The sequence below is a fragment of the Lonchura striata genome, chromosome 4 (assembly GCF_046129695.1).
Source record: "Lonchura striata isolate bLonStr1 chromosome 4, bLonStr1.mat, whole genome shotgun sequence".
Classification (NCBI taxonomy): domain Eukaryota; kingdom Metazoa; phylum Chordata; class Aves; order Passeriformes; family Estrildidae; genus Lonchura; species Lonchura striata.
In genome coordinates this window covers 22784540-22800869 of record NC_134606.1, presented here as the reverse complement: position 1 = coordinate 22800869, position 16330 = coordinate 22784540, and the positions used below count along the sequence as shown (strand labels likewise).

The 16330-nt window shown below is 35.9% G+C and overlaps 1 protein-coding gene across 6 annotated transcripts in view; it reads right to left on the bottom strand.

Annotated features, from left to right (window-relative positions):
- Positions 1 to 16330, bottom strand: part of WDR19 (WD repeat domain 19) — a 38454-nt gene that overhangs the window by 18797 nt on the left and 3327 nt on the right. For all 6 annotated transcript variants that reach the window (XM_077782804.1, XM_021533178.2, XM_077782805.1 and 3 more), the window contains 19 exons: positions 15150 to 15265; positions 14454 to 14569; positions 14042 to 14122; positions 13574 to 13686; positions 12152 to 12325; positions 10905 to 10975; positions 9666 to 9838; positions 9453 to 9567; positions 8617 to 8723; positions 8073 to 8195; positions 6660 to 6809; positions 5992 to 6139; positions 5159 to 5363; positions 4424 to 4583; positions 3718 to 3828; positions 2006 to 2115; positions 870 to 927; positions 509 to 655; positions 314 to 396 (listed from right to left, as the gene is read on the bottom strand). In XM_077782804.1, the coding sequence (XP_077638930.1) occupies positions 314 to 396; positions 509 to 655; positions 870 to 927; positions 2006 to 2115; positions 3718 to 3828; positions 4424 to 4583; positions 5159 to 5363; positions 5992 to 6139; positions 6660 to 6809; positions 8073 to 8195; positions 8617 to 8723; positions 9453 to 9567; positions 9666 to 9838; positions 10905 to 10975; positions 12152 to 12325; positions 13574 to 13686; positions 14042 to 14122; positions 14454 to 14569; positions 15150 to 15265 (2361 nt within the window). The remainder of the gene's footprint in view (positions 1 to 313; positions 397 to 508; positions 656 to 869; positions 928 to 2005; positions 2116 to 3717; positions 3829 to 4423; positions 4584 to 5158; positions 5364 to 5991; positions 6140 to 6659; positions 6810 to 8072; positions 8196 to 8616; positions 8724 to 9452; positions 9568 to 9665; positions 9839 to 10904; positions 10976 to 12151; positions 12326 to 13573; positions 13687 to 14041; positions 14123 to 14453; positions 14570 to 15149; positions 15266 to 16330) is intronic.

Here is a 16330-nt window from a genome sequence, read left to right as displayed (position 1 = left end):
CTACACAAATGTAATTACGATGCTCAGTGTCCACTAAATTCAGTGTGGATGTGTGCATGTACACACACCCATAAAGGACTTGAAACGGCATGAATCTTTAAACACAACACACACAAAAAAAGGGAAAAAATTATTGCCCATTTACAGTAAGACTATATTAAAACAATATAAATTTCTGACAGAATCTTTAAGCTTCAATTTGGAACAATAAAATCAATGAAATATAGTTAATGAGGCATTTGTGCTATTTAAAGAATCAATATTTTCCAAAGAGGATTCTAAAATATAACATTTCCCTGAAACCTGTACTTACCAGTTTTTACATCGGATGTATACTGATGCTGCCTTGTCATAATATTGTCCCTTTTCATACAGCTGAGCAGCCTCTGAAAATTGCTACAATATTGGAAACCATTAAAATATAATTTCTAAATTAAGATCATAAACTAATTACTAGCATAGTGAAATCACATATTCAGCCTTAACTTATATTAAGTCCCTTGAGTACCTTCATATTCTCCAGAATAGCTCCACAGTCTCTTTTCAGTAACCTACTGGGATGTTTAATGGCCTGGTTTACCCCTCGACGGACATCTCCCATTCGAATGGACATCTGAGCCACTCCAGCAAGGCAAACTTCATCGTGTTCCTGGTACTGGCAGTCAAATGAAAAGCAGTAACTATAGATTACACATTAGAAACACCAGGTCACAAAAGCGACAGTAATCAACCATTGAAACAAACTAACAAAACATTACAGCCTTAATAACATTTAATTTTGAGGTGAATTTAAAAACTAGAATTCAAATGAGTTTGAAACATGAGAGCTTAATGTATATTGTGACAACACATTACTAAAAAGGAATTACCTTGTTGCTTCCAGTGATTCCCTTCTCATAATGTGCCAGAGCATTAACATAATCACCCCTAAAAGAAAACTGGAAGTTATACAAATATTTCTAACAGGAAGAGATGTTTGCCTTCCTACCACTTTATGCACGCATTATGATGTATCTTTCTTGATTTAGACATAATGACTGGATAGAAGGTTTTGAGAGGTGGACAGTTACACAGTATGTCACAGCACTTCTTATAGGCTTGATCAAGCTCTTAGTCAAAGAGACAATTCCATCTCTCATTTCTGTAGGATGGAGACCAATAAACCTCCCTTGAAAGGCAAATAATATATGTGCAAAATACACCTCAGTGGTCTCAGCCCTATTCCAGACTTTTCTGGAAGACAAATGAAGCTAATCTTTGAAATTATTCAGAATTTTTGCAACACAAAATCAAAGGCAATTTTTTCTCCTGGAGTATATTCAGAACTCAAGTTCCATACGGTTGCATTGCTTCAGCTGCATCCATTCCTTCCTTTCTGTGACCAGCAAGTGTCCTCTCTCAATGCTAGGTGTACTGACAGGGGAAGGGAGTTGTCTACAAACTATTAATAGGCAAGTGTTCCTCTTGACTTAGATATTAAACAGACTAGGTTTTATCTGGGAAGAATTAACTATTAAAGAGGCTTTAAAATCATGTCAAATGGTTAATACCTTCTGTCTTTCAGGGATTGGCAGCCTTGAAATTAGATACACCCCTACCTAAAAAATTTAAGGAAGTAAAGGCTTATAGATATTTAAAGAAAGACAGGCAAAAGGCATGGCTTTCATTCCATGTAAGAAGTGTTAAATGATTTGGACTGTCTCTATTTTCCAAGCACTTGCCTGCACCAAAGTATTTATTTAATAGATGATATTATATAGTGGACCTACCAGTGGCAAAGAACCTACATATAGCAGATTTAGTCAAAAGGAACTATGCTTTACTAACATGTCTCTAGCCTGAAAGATTCCTTGCAAAACTCCTCTTCCTCATACTAGAGCTGCAAGACCTCACTAAATCCTCTCCTAGCAATACAGTCATCTGAAATATCTCAGTTCTATGTTCTTCTATTGAGCTTGAGTATTGGTTTACTATTCTTATACTACAGCCTTACAGGAGAACTTACATAAATTCAAGCTGCACCGCATATTCCTTCGATATGAAAGGGATTTGGTCCGGGGCCAGGTGCTTAGCCAGCTGAAGCGCTTTGTCCCAGTGCTGCAAGTCTTTTCGCATCTATTAACGAACAACAGTAACATTTTCTGATGGAAGTATCAAATTTGAACTTTCTGAACTTTAAATTATGCTAATAAATTATACAAATATTGAATTTATAGTTTAGAAAAATTCAGACAATTTGAGATACGTTAATCCTGAAGGAAGGTCTGTTAGTTTGACCCTGGAAATGACAGGCCTGTCACTCATTTCAGTGCCTGGTAAAATTATGGAAAAGATTATTCTGGGAGTTATTGAAAAACACTTCAAGGACAATGCAGTCATTGGTCACAGCCAGTAAAACTTCATGAGAGCAAAGTCCTGTCTGACAAACTTAATTTCCTTTTATTATAAGGTAACCCACCTAGCTGATCAAGGACAGTCAATTGATGTAATATTTTTGGATTTCAGTAAAGCTTTGAATGTGGTCTCTTAGAGTATGTAAAATGTCCAGCCCACAACTGAATAAACATATCACAAGATGGGTGAGCAACTGGGTCTACAGTCAGGCACAAAGCGTTATAGTGAATGGGGTGACATCAGACTGGGGACCTGTCACTAGTGGGGTTCCACAGGGCTCCATCCTCAGTCCTGTGCTCTTCAATATCTTCATTAATGACTTGGACAAAGGACCCAATGGTATAATAAATAAATTTGCTGATGATACTAAATTGGAAGGAGCTCTTGACGCCCTCAAAGTCAGGGAGGCTCTGTAGAGAAACCTTGCCAAATTATAGGACTGGGCACTCACCAACTGAATGAAGTTTAACAAGGGGTTGTGCTGGACTCTGCACCTAGATGTACAGACAGACTGGGGAAGGAGATGCTGGAAAGGGACCTGGGGGTCCTGGTCCATGTTAAGTTGAACATGAGCCAGCAGTGCCCTGGCAGCCAGGAGGGACAACCCTGTCCTGGGTGCATCAGGCACAGCATGGCCAGCCGGGCAAGGGAGGGGATTGTCCTGCTGTGCTCTGCGCTGGTACAGCCTCATCTTGAATATTGTGTGCAGTTTCGGGCACCACAATATAAGAAGGAAATAGAGCTATTAGAAGTGTCCAAAGGTGGCCAACAAAGATGGTGAAGGGCCTTGAGGGGAAGATGAATGAGAAGTGGCTGAGGTCACTTGGTCTGTTCAGCCTGGAGGAGACTGAGGGGAAACCTTGTCACAATCCACAGCTCCCTCATGAGGGGAAGACAAGGGGCAGACACTGATCTCTTCTCTGTGGTGCCCAGATACAGGACCCAAGGGAACCACCTGAAGCTGTGTCAGGGCAGTTTTACATTGGATATCATTCAAGAAAAGGTTCTTCACCCAGTGAACCTTGGTTGGGCACTGGAACAGGCTCCCCAGGGCAACAGTCAGCACCAAGCCTGCCCGAGTTCCAGAAGCATTTGGACAATGCTCTCAGGCACATGGTGTGACCCTTGCAGTTGTCCTGTGCGGGGCCAGGAGCTAGACTCAATGATCCTTGTGATTCCCTTCTAATTCAAGAAAGTCTATGATTCTAGTCACACAATGGCAAGATCAAAACCATGAGAATGACAAAATTATCAGAAGGTAAAATATTCTAGCATTAACCTCGAAACAAAACCAGCAGAAAATATACACATCTTAAATAATACCTCAAGAGCAGCAATAGGACAGGAGGATGCCAGATACAAATCCTGAGCCAGATTAAAATCACTAGTAAACATTGCAAGATGTCCTGCTAAAAGATTGTGGTCTTCTATTCCCTGTAGAAAGACATAATAGGTGCAGAAGTAGTCCAAAAGAAAATTAATACTATATAAATAACATAATCTTGTAAGAAAAATAAGGCAAAACCGGAAAACTAAATATCCTTACATTTTACAAAGATGTGTATTAGATTCTACAAACCAGAAAAAGCCCTCATGTGCCACTACAGCTAACACAGGCTAAAATCAGAAATTTGCAAAGTATAATTTTAAGGTACTGTTTCACCTTCAGATATATAGATGCAATCTGGTTTTATTTTGGATTTTTAAAAATAGCAGTCTTCAATGTATTCTCAAAAATAACAAAAGAAATTAAGAGCCTCCCAATGCCTGAGACATTAATATATTCTGCTGTTCTCAAGAAAATGCAGGAAGAAATACTGTCCAGTCTGGTAGAGATTGGAACCACTTCAAGAGAAAAGCAAACAAACACTCTGTAGTTTGGACACTATCCTCTATACCCCTTAAAAGCATCTAAATTTCTGTTTGAACAAAATCAACCCCTTCCCTCCACAAAAAAAACCCAAGAATTCAGTAATGCTTAAAGAGGAATTAAATTACTATATTTCCTAGGTAAGACTTTATATTTTACCTTTACTTGCTCTAGGGACATCACCATCCCAGCATTACCAGATGTTCGATAAACACGTATTGCAAAATCCACCTCCATATGATGTAAGCAAGCTTCGGCCAGCTCATTCCAACAAGACTGGTCATTCAGAAGTCTGCAAATCTCCCATGCTTCAGAAAACCTATAGAAGGTAAAACACATTTACAACTATTTTAATTTTAGGTGTTACTCATACTCGAAACTCCCTCTCAACATTTTTTTCTCTCTGTTAGAGAAAACATAAAAACGTTTACTTCTAAGCCATGGAGAGAGAGAGATGTATCAGGAAGAATGGAAAAATACAAATGTGTATCTTACAGTTCTATTTCTCCTGTTTCTACCGCACTTTTTCAGTAAACCATCTGCTTTCCCTACTCTAGCATTCTTTCCATTATACTGATTTTGCATTGCTTCATTACAGTGAGAGGAGAGTACAACAGAAGCACCCTCAGCCAGTTTTGAAGGAGCCATTGTCACAGAACTCCAAATAAGTCTTGAAAAAAATTACTTTAGGCTTTTAATTTACAGTGAAAAAACCCCAAACCATCACTGGGTCATTTACTTTGCTTGGACTGCCTGGAGAGCTATGTGAACTTACAGATCAATCTGATTTACCAAAGTTCAGCAGGACACTTTAAAATCACCAGGATATGATATATTGAACTATAAGCACAGAAGAAAATAATTTATACAATACAATTAAAATGCAGATGGTACCTTTTTAACATTAGAGTCTGAGTAAGCATTTGTCTCAGCATATCGGGTCCAAAGTCTTTCAAATTGCCAAGGAAACGGTGAGTACTTAAATAGATACTGTTTGTTTTCCCACTTGGAGTCTGACAAGTTAATTCTCCATTATACAACAACAAAGGTTTATGGGAATAGGGGACTTCTGTGCCACCTGCCAAAATAACCCTTGATCCTAGATTCAAAGATCAGGAAGAAAAAAAAGATGTCTCATAAAAATCCCTACATGGTAAAGAAAATAGCAAGCAGCTGACAACATGTATATTTGCAGGACATTAACTCAGGGTCTGTAATTCTGGCAGTCAGCAGCAACTACACAAGCACACATCTTTCAGTTAACATACAGAATGTAAAGCTTCTAAACCAGTAAGGTTCTTTTCCAAATGTTGGTACATAAATTTCAGTGCTTCTCTCTTGCAAATATAGAAATGGCTATGTTTACAACTTTAACACTTTCAACGAACACAAGTTTTGTGACCCTGATGCAAGTTTTGTAACCCTGATCCTGAGATTTTTCTCATGAATGCTTCAAAATACAATTGAAGCACAATGTGTAACCTTCAGATGAAATATTATAATAGCAATACACTTATGGAGTTGAGACCAAAATGCCTTGAAGCCTTACAGAGGAACCTGCAAAGTAACTAGCTTTCTATACATAAGTTGCACTTCAAATCTTCTGTAGTACTATTTATTTCTATATGTATTTTATTTAAGACAAATGAAGATGCAGAACATGTTTTACTTTATTAACTAAAATAGTATAATCTTTAATAATAACCTTTTTAAAGAGCTTATGTTACCTTGAATGGCATCCTTATGAAAAACATAAGTGTATACTTTATCATCATCAAAAGCAACAAAAACACCTTTATCCATTGGCCAGTTTTCCCACAGGATTCCTTTAATGGTTGGTGAGAAGTCTGGAATCTCAAATACGCTATCATTTACCTAAATATAATGCAAAAGTAAAATTACTACCGAGTGACTAAAACAAGAAACAAAATATTCATCCCAGGTGTGATTAAAAATTTAAAAAATAATAGAAGTAGTGCAGAAATATGAAAACTTTTTCTTAAAAGTCTCCTTATATGCAGTGATTCTGAATAACACAAGAATTTAAACTTGAAGTGGAGAAAATACACATTATATAAATTATATTTACTATTTTTAAAAAAAGGTATGGAGAGGGGCAGTGAAACTGGGTGAATTATTTGTATTTAAATACACAAACACATATATTTTTGAAAATTACCAATCAGGAACTTAGTATAATGAAATTGCCCTAATTTAGTATGACAGATTTTATTTCCTTGCATTACCATTAAATTATCTTCAAGTTTCCTTGACAATTTCTTCTATCACCCTACAAGCTAGAATGCCAAAATCTTCTTCATTTTCCATTAAAAACACTATATAGATGAAGAGCCTGCTTGTACATATATTGTATAGATATCCCACACTAACTTACTGGACAATAGACAAAGCCATCACTTTTGTCATCTATGAAAGCCATTCTGGTTCCATTGGGATCCGGAAAAACCTTTCTCACACTCACAGAATGTCGATATTCATTCACATATTGCCAGTCTTCAATGAAGAAATAATGAATAACTCCAGTCTAATGAGAAATAATAGAAAATGTTAACAATTACATCAGTAAGTGGCAAGCAGGTAATTAATTTGGCTGTAATGTTTTCCATCTTAGAGTATCAAGTGTTCAAAAAAAGTACTTCCCAGTGGGCTTTTTGCTTCATCTCACACCCTGTTTTGGGTAAGACAGAGAAAGGATTTGGGAGGTTTGAGGGGCTTTCTGTTGGTTTTGATCTTTATCTCCCTCTGCTTTGTGGAGACAAGTGTTTACTGTGCAGTTCTCTAAACAAATGTCTGTCTCATTGCTGAGAGAAGCCTAATCTTCAAAAAAACCGGTAAAGTTTGCTTCCAAGGGAAAACCACACATTCTTAAGAAGACAGGTACCTAACAAACAGAATAAAAGCAATAAACTTGATTTGTGATTAAAGGTATATTTTAAAAAATGTGGCTTTTGACATCAGTGGTTATATTTGCACACATCAAATTGTCCAGTTTCAAATTTAGTACTTCAAATTTACCAGTACCAGTTTAGGTACTGAGGAGGTGGGAAAGGCCTTATCTGCTGCAAAATTACTCAAGTGATTAAACCAGTTATTCAACCAGAGACAGTGGTTCTGCCTTTCCTCTGGAAGGTCAATACATGAGTTGATATCACACAGAGCATGATACTACAATGCCAAACATTTCCTGTATTCCCAGTGCCAGAAAATATTAAAAGCACAAAAAACTACCCCCATACATAAAAAATCTTCAGAAAAACACATAAGCATGACAACGTTCTTTTTCAGTACCCTCCTTAATTCCCATCCTTGTTGAAAAATGTAAAAAAAATTGTCTTCTGACAAAGGTTTCAGTAGCAAATCAAGGCTTTCATATATGCTATGACATTTGTACACATCAGTACCTTTTTGTCCACATTTTTCACATCACCACCTAAATAAAAAAAATCGCAAGGAAAGTGCTATGCTCTTACTTATATCTGGAAGACATTTTGATTGCAAACGCTCTCACTAATGCAAAAGAATTAAGTTCTGCTATTGAAAGCAATGTTTTGCAACAAACACTAGTAAACGCAAAACTTAACCTTCCTGCCAATGCAACAGTAAAGGAAGCTGGATACATTTTTGACTGTTATTGCTGTACAAAGTTCGTGTATAGAATATCCATGCTACAGTTCACAAATGCACTTTTTATTTTGCTACAAGCATAAGCAGTAATCCAAAAAATTCAAATATATAAATTCAAAATATATTCCATCTAAAAAGATCTTTTAAAAGAAGTAATACTCACATCTGTACCATATATGAGGAAGTCACTAGTTAAGGCATGGCACAAAATTCGGTACTTATCATCATCTGCTGGGAAAAGTCGAGTTTCTCGTTCCTCCTGAGCATCCAAACCCTCACCTTCTATCTAAATATAAAGAACAGAATGAACTGAAAATCTCCACTGTTAACAACAGGGTATCATAGTGTTTCTTGTTTCAAACTGTAAGAAAATTTCTTATATGAAAAAGAACTTGCATGTGCATCCCTTAAGAACCTAGCATCTGCTTCTGTCACATTACCAGAGACCTTTAAAATAAAACTTGTTAAATAGCTGACAAGAAAATGTTTTTCTTCACTTGTTCTAGTCTAGGTTGCATTTCTAAGTCTACAGAAACTCAGCTCTGCATGTTACTTAGCCAGCAAAACTATTCCAAGAATTTATAATTTTTACTTCCATTAACTGAATATAATTCCATTTTATTTGATTTTTAATATTACATTAACTTCCTCAGCTTATATCAACTCATTCGTTCAACATTGGCAATCCAAATTGCCAGAGCTCTTACCATATGCAGCTGGACTTTACCCTCAAAGAGAGCAGCAGCATAATCAGAATTAAGGTGCATACTTGCTACTGTCCCCAGGTACTCCACATCTTTAAGCTTTTTTACATCTAAAGGATTCAAAGAGAAAAGATAAAGTAAAAATATTTTGGTTTTGTACAGGTCTTCACTTATCTAAATTTGCAGCTGAGTAAACAGATGTGAAAATCTCACAGAGCAGAGAGGGGACAAGGCGCACATAAAGAGACTTTCTTCTTAGCAGTCAGAGAGCTACAAGAGAAACCCTTTCCCTATGCAACTCTGACTAGTATTGTTACAGTTCTACTTAATTTGCTGTCACTGAAAAAAAGGGATGCTTAGAAAAACATGGAAGTTTGAAATCCACCATCTAAAATTTGGACACAGCATTATCAAATTTTCCTTATCCCATACAAGCAACATGAAGATCTGCCAAACTGAAAATTGAAACTCACTGATCATAGCTCCTATTTAGGTACTTTGCCAAACTTAGTGCTTTAAGACACAGACACAATGTCTCAAAAGCCTGAAGTCCTTCATTAATTAACAAGATCTTGTGAAAAAAACAGCTAAGTAATAGTCTACATTTCACAACCAATACCTCAAATCTCAAATAAGAAGTTTTATTTCTATTATTTACAATGCCTTGCCATAACTGCTTCAGCCTGCAAAAATTATTATCCCATCCTAGCAGGACCATTGACAATTCAAGTTTTTATTGTACAACGTGGAATATCTATAACTGCTAAACACAATACTAAATTAATAAAAAAGAATATAGAGTGCTGAATTAGTTTTAAGAGAACTAAAATTATGCTTACTATTCTCTCCAAGTGCATAAAACCAAGCCCGATTGTTCATTCCTACAGCCAAATGATAAACACCAATAGCGACAAAACTGGGCTCTACTTCAACAGAGACTGTGACTGGTAGCTCCTGTAAGAAAACAAAACAAAATAATACAATTTTCATCCACTTTTAAGACTTACTTTAATTACATCTACATGAAGTTTAAAAGGAAGAGGTTATCATACGCTTTCCACATGATTTGCTATGGTGACTTCAAGCAGAGAAGTGAGGTATGCAATCCGTGTACTGCAAGCATCTCCAAGGATTGGGAGCTTTGTCAAGAAAACATGGAGGGATCCTCTTCGTGTAGATACTGCCAACAGCTGTCCATCATCTGTCCAAGCCATCTGATCTACACCTAAAATATTCACAAGTTTTTGTAAAAAACATATAGTTCCTTCTTTAACTACTGTAATCAACAAGCCATTATTTTGTTCTAAAGTGTGAAAATTGTAGGAATTAATAACTAGAATTAATACAATTCCAAGATCAATTAGAAGCACTCAACTCAAACACATAATTAACTAACATAGTGTTTTCCTGAGAGTAAATACTTCACAGAATCACTGAATGATTTGAGCTAGAATGGACCTTAAAGGCCATCTAGGTGCAACCTACTTTCCATTAGACCAGATTACAGATCTATTGCAAAACTGATTAGCACCCTTCCTCTTTTCAATACTGAAAAGCACATTCAGTTCAGGTACTGCAAGCAGCTGAGCAGAATTCAATCTTATTCCCCTTACTGCCAAATCAGTAAGTACGAAACACAGAATCGGTGTTTGCCATACTCTGACTAATACAAATATGCCAAGGGAGACAGGGAAGTGTTGTGCTGAAAAAACCCTAAATTTCTTAAAAATAAAAAAAAAAATTAAAAGGAAGGTTTTTAGAAATAAAAATATTGGAGGCAACCAGCTACTTGACAATAACTGAAGCATTTACAAGCACTAAACGAGGAGATAACGGTGGAAACTCACTACTCAAGAAAATTGTTTTGTAACACTGTTCTGGAAGCCACAGGCACAAGTCCTGTACATCAGGACAAAACCAGATCAAATATCAATGTTAGAACAAGACATGCCAAAAAGCGCCAAAAAAATCATGGAAAGAAGCAGAACCAGTTAAGTGTATTATTGTAATAATCTGAATACATTGTATTACAGATTCAAAACTGCACAAAACTAACTGGTCAAATGTTCTGAGAGCTGTACTTCTCTATACTTTGTATAGGTAAAATATGCTCGAATTTTGCTACAGGTCATCTACTAAATACAAGTTGGGAAGCAGGAATTTTTGAAAAATTCTATATTTGCACAGTTTTTCCAACAGCAGTACTTCTACTCTATGAACAGAGACATTGTCAAAATTCCAGTTTACTTAATTTGTAAAATTTTCTATCCCCGTGGAGAAAGTTAACATACCTTTGTTTTCATCATCCAAGTTTATTATGGCATACATTTCTCTCATATCTGCCAGATCATGGATTTTGATGCTAAAACAAAAATGAAGAGTCAATCATTCCCACCAACCTAAATCTCAGTCACCATTTGCTGGAAGAAACCTAGTCCAATCAAGACACCCTAATGGAGCAAAAAGTAGAAAAGAAATATAAAATGTCTTCAATTTCCTAAAAAACAATACCACCACTGTAAATAGTGTATCACTGCATCATACTACAAAAATATTTGCTCAGAGAACTAAAATTTGAGGAAAAGGCACAAAGCCAATTTGAAAGAATTGAGGGTTAGGGAACATAGACTGTTATTCCCTTTTGATCTGTTACAGCATTTTAGTTTTAAAAGACATTACTGATGGACACACAGGGCTTGAAACACAGATGCAAAACATACTTTCAATCCTGCTGCATATAAAAGGGACAGAGTGAGAGTTTACTTATGCTGTCATGTCACTCAATGCAAGTTAAACCACTCCTTAAAGAAATAGTCCTTATTGTACAGTAGCTCAAGTGCTTGAAATTGCACCATATTTTGCTCACAGTTATACCACTCTTGATGTGCAAGTGTCATAAATCAGCAGTTGGTCCTACACAGAGCTGAGGACAGAGAGAACTGCTATGACACAAGTCTCCTTTTGCTGAATTCAGATATCACAGAATCAGGTATTAGCAGATGAGGAGCTAAAGGAGCTGTTCTATCACATGCACAAAACATTTTGGAAAAACTCCAGTGTATTTAATTATTTATTTCCTTAGTTGCTCACATTTGTCAACTTTTGTCTAGACTGCAGGTAAGACCAAACACCAGAGAGGAGGATATCATGTATCAAAATACTCAGTGCAGATTTAAATTAATTTTTCTCCTGTTGTTAAGCAGATGTTTTAGTTCAATCAATAAGTCTCAGTAAAGAAGTTTGGACTTTCTTGTTGCCAAGCAACATAACAGAAAAAGAATTAATCAAAAGTAAAAATACATACTAAAGTTTATTTCTTTTTTGTTTACAATTAATGATATTAATTATGCTTGCAGAGATTTTTGTCAATAATAGATTCTCCTAACTCTAGGCAGTGCAGCAGTTCCATAGAGCAATTAATCTTACCTTTTCTAAATTCAATTCTTAGGGAGCCTTGAAGCCTTAGGAAGCATAGTGTGAATGCCCAGTAGCTCCAGTTCTGAGAGCTGAATTCTTTATATATAAAACTACCACTTACCAATTGTCTCCACATGATGCAGCTTTGTTTAATGACTGTGATATAGCAATGCTGCTTAGATTATCCTTATGATTATGAGCTTGAAAGACTTCTTGTCCTATTTCACGAATGTGTGTAGAAATGACTACAAAACACCCTTGTGAGAAACCAATCATAATATAGCCGTCACCATACCTGTTACACAAAAAAGCAACAATTTAGAAAAAAGATCTATTGATGCAATATGCAAAAGCATTTTCTTTCAGACAGTCAATGCCTGCCAGTAACAGGGAATTTATGGGAATTTATATATATCATGTTGAATCTTATAATATAAAATAGGTCAAGTGAAAACTATCAAAGGTCCCTGAAGTACAGAATCATGCCTGTGGCCAGATGCCTTGTAAGTCATCTTTATTGTCTCCTGTTTTCTATAATGCCACTTTATTTTCAGCAAGCTGCACACCTGGCAGTGATGCCAGGAGAAAGGCTTCTGGTATCCTCATTGAAATAAGTATACAAGAAGATGGCAACTTTCATTTTGAGGTTCTGGCATATGTGGTCCCATCAAAGCCATGTCAAAACAATAATGCCATTCACTGTGCCCTTAAGGGCACTGCAAACACAGTGGAAGTACAAAGTCAACAAATTTGTGACTATTCTGTTTATTTTTCATAGTATCTATTAGAAATAATAAAGTTAAGGCACAAATAATTACAGCATATAAAGATGAATTCAAACAATATCTCATTAGCTCAATTGCAAGAAAAAACACTGCAAGAGAAACAGCCCAGGTACACCTTGTTACACATAGTCATAAACTAAGAAGCATATAGCTTCAGGTTTTTTTCAGAATTGTAGTGTAAAGGGATGTCAATTCCATGTTGACTGAACAGGCATTAAAAGACAAGCTGTAATGATTCAAAGATACAAAAATAGTACAACTACTTTTTTGGTACAGATCTGAAATTTCTAGTTTAGGTTTTCTAATAGGAACATTACCAATGGTATTGCACAAAAAGAAGGCTAAAAGAACTTTGCACAGCTTTGCAAACCAACAAACTAGCTGAAGGAGACAACCCCACCCCCAGCTCTTCCATCAGTTACTCATCCAAATAGAAAACGACCCATAAACCCATCAGTTTAATCTTATATCAAGACAGCGACATATTTTTGTTTAAAGCTGAGCATACCAACGGTGATTCTGTTGGAAGATACAGTGATATGTTGGAAGATATAGCCACTGAATCATCAAGTAGAACTGTTAAAAAATGTAGACTACCTTGTGTTCAAAAAAGAATTACTGAAAAATCTACAATACAGCCAAGAAAAATCCAGTCTAAGCATGGGATAGATGAATTTATTTCCAGCATTTATCAGAAGTAATCGAAAAATACTCAAATACAAAATATTAGAATATTTAATTAAGAACATTCTGCTCACCATTTGTAGCTTACAATATTGCCATAAGGCTGCTGAAATTTCAGATCAATTGGGTTATCAGGATCATTCAAATTAAAAAGGAAAAGAGTCTTCTTGCCAACCACTACACTCACCTGTCAAAGAATGATAAGAAAAATTAACATGACAAGAATGGCATAACTTTAAAGTAAGGTCCTATATTTTCACTAAAAGATGAGATCTAGGAAATTGAATAATCCTTAAGAATCCCATGGATCTGAATTGTGAATCTTCATCAACAGTAGAAGAGATTTTCAGGACATTTCCCTTTGTAAGCCAGTAGTTCACAAATCTAAATGCAAACTCAGCAGAACACACATCTCAAATTCAAGACTCTCTCTCCTACAGAAGTCAGCTCCATTTCCTCAGAAAGAAAGGCAGCAGGTCACATGGAGTTATCATGTTAGATTATTCCCACTTGAACTACAGTATTTTGTAGTGACTTCTTACTGTGCTTTCCCTGGTTGGTACTCTTTCATCAGTCTTCATAACTGAGAACTGCATGTCACTGGGTTCTGAGCTGATTGAGGTCTGCAAGAAAGAATGCAGATTGAGTAATCAAAAGTTCATGTAGCCCATACTGATGATAAATAATTGCATTATTCCTGCCACATGTAATTTTGCATAAGGATAGACAGGGAAAGTTACTACTGCATTTAGAACCAAAATCAAGAAAACCATTGGTGAAGACATAACCTCATTTTGGATCTTAATTATATGTTAGCATAAAATATACTGAAAAAAGAAAAAGCTCCTGGTCCTTGAAAGCACAGGGATTCAAAAGGCACAAGCTCCCATAGGTCCCAGCTTTCTCAGAAACCAGGAGTACATCTTAAAATCAAATGTCCGTTATAAATACTACCTGTCTTATAGTATCCCCTTCCTGATTGCTTATAGTAATCATTTTGTCTTCACCTCCTAAAGCAAGGAGGTTTTCAATACTCCAACAGCCACAAGTAATCCTCTTAGTGTGCTTACCTGAAAAAGAAAAAAAACTATACAACACAAATCAAACACAACCACAAAAAAAAAAACCCAAAAAAAAAACTGTGCCGGAAATATACACCCTTCAGCCCCTCAAACACAAATTGTCAGAATGTGAAACAACCTGTCAGAGCAAGAGCCTTTTTTTAAAAAATCTGCTCTCGTATGGAAGTCTTTTGACTTTATATGAAACAGTACAGCCCTTGTTCTTCCATTTCTTTGCAACACATTTCTGGGGAATGTGTTACATCCTCAGCCTTTATGCCTAGAGGTACTCTAAGCAGGTAAGAAAGAGTTTAGCAAACAAAAACCACACAAATTCTTTGCAATAAAGGTAACACAAGACCCCCAGGAGGCAGTAAGGCAGTGTTAGGTATTTGTGTGTGTATATATATATATATTAAAAACTTAGTATTCTCTAAAAATACTCTGCTGAGTACAGCAAAGCAGAAGGTGCAAGGTGAATATGAGCACATTTTTACCTGCATGTTCATATAGAGAACTGGAAAGCAAACTATATATTATCAAAATTTCACTTTCACATGTGCCAGAGTAGTTTTGAACCAGTCCATACCAAGAACAGAAATTTTGCGAGAAGTCTGACGGTTATATATGAGTAAGTTTCCTTTTGTTGTTCCAACAGCAAGTAAAGCTCCAACTCTAGACCATAACAAGAAAGACATTGCATCCCTAAAACAAAGAAAAAAATTTACTTTGTATAGTAGAGACTCCTTTCAGGTGTTCACATATTAAAACATTCTGCATAACAAAATTTACATTTGTCTTTAATTTCTATGTGTCATACAGACGAAGGAGAACTTTCAAATTAAGCAAATGTTCTTGACCAATATCAGAATTATCTAAGTATGCAGAAGATAGTAAAAGTAATAAAAATTGTATGAGGTAATGTAAGGTGACTTGCACAAATGAAAATGGGTCTGCAAACATCAAGAGTCTTTGATAGAATCACTTTCCAGTCACTTTTTTTATTGTTTTTTTTTTGTACTTGAATAGTTCCATGCATTTAGCCAACTCAAAAGTGAGTAGGTCTGGTTCTAGTCATTGTAATGATGAAGTTAGAAAGATCTATTTTAACTTGAAGTTTCAGATAGAGCAAGGCCCATTTGGTGTCCAATTAAGGCTATACAGATACTATGCACCATGTTAAAAAAACAAGAGCCTCTTAAGCAAAAAAACTATAAACCAGAATTTTCTAATTAGTGCAGTCCCTCTCATCTTTTTTATATTTCACTGTAGGCACGCAATAGAAATTTGAAAAATTGACATGTGAAATGACTTCCAATATATTTGGTTTGCATATAAGGGCACTTTTCTAACTTCAAAAAGGTAAGGATATCAGGAAAGCCTCATTATCACACTGTTTATGTCTTGGTGCTTATGCTGCTTAAGCAATAACACTGTGACAAAAAAAGACAAGGACTTACATTGATATATAATGTTCTAGCAAGACTGCCTCCAGTAAGAAATTTATCTCCAGTATTAGAGAGAAAGATCATGAAGGAACTGCAATTAACTGCAAACTCCATTCTGTTAAGTACCTTCTATGCTCTTTTTTGCTTTCATACTGGTAGGTTACTCTTCTCCCCATAGTATTTGTTCACACATGAAAATGATACAATATGGTCTGCTCATTCCCTCAATATCGTATGTGTATAACATACATCTTAACAAACATAGGACAGTTATTTGCACTCTTTTTCTTATATTACAGGAAGAATGTTTATATAGAATGCA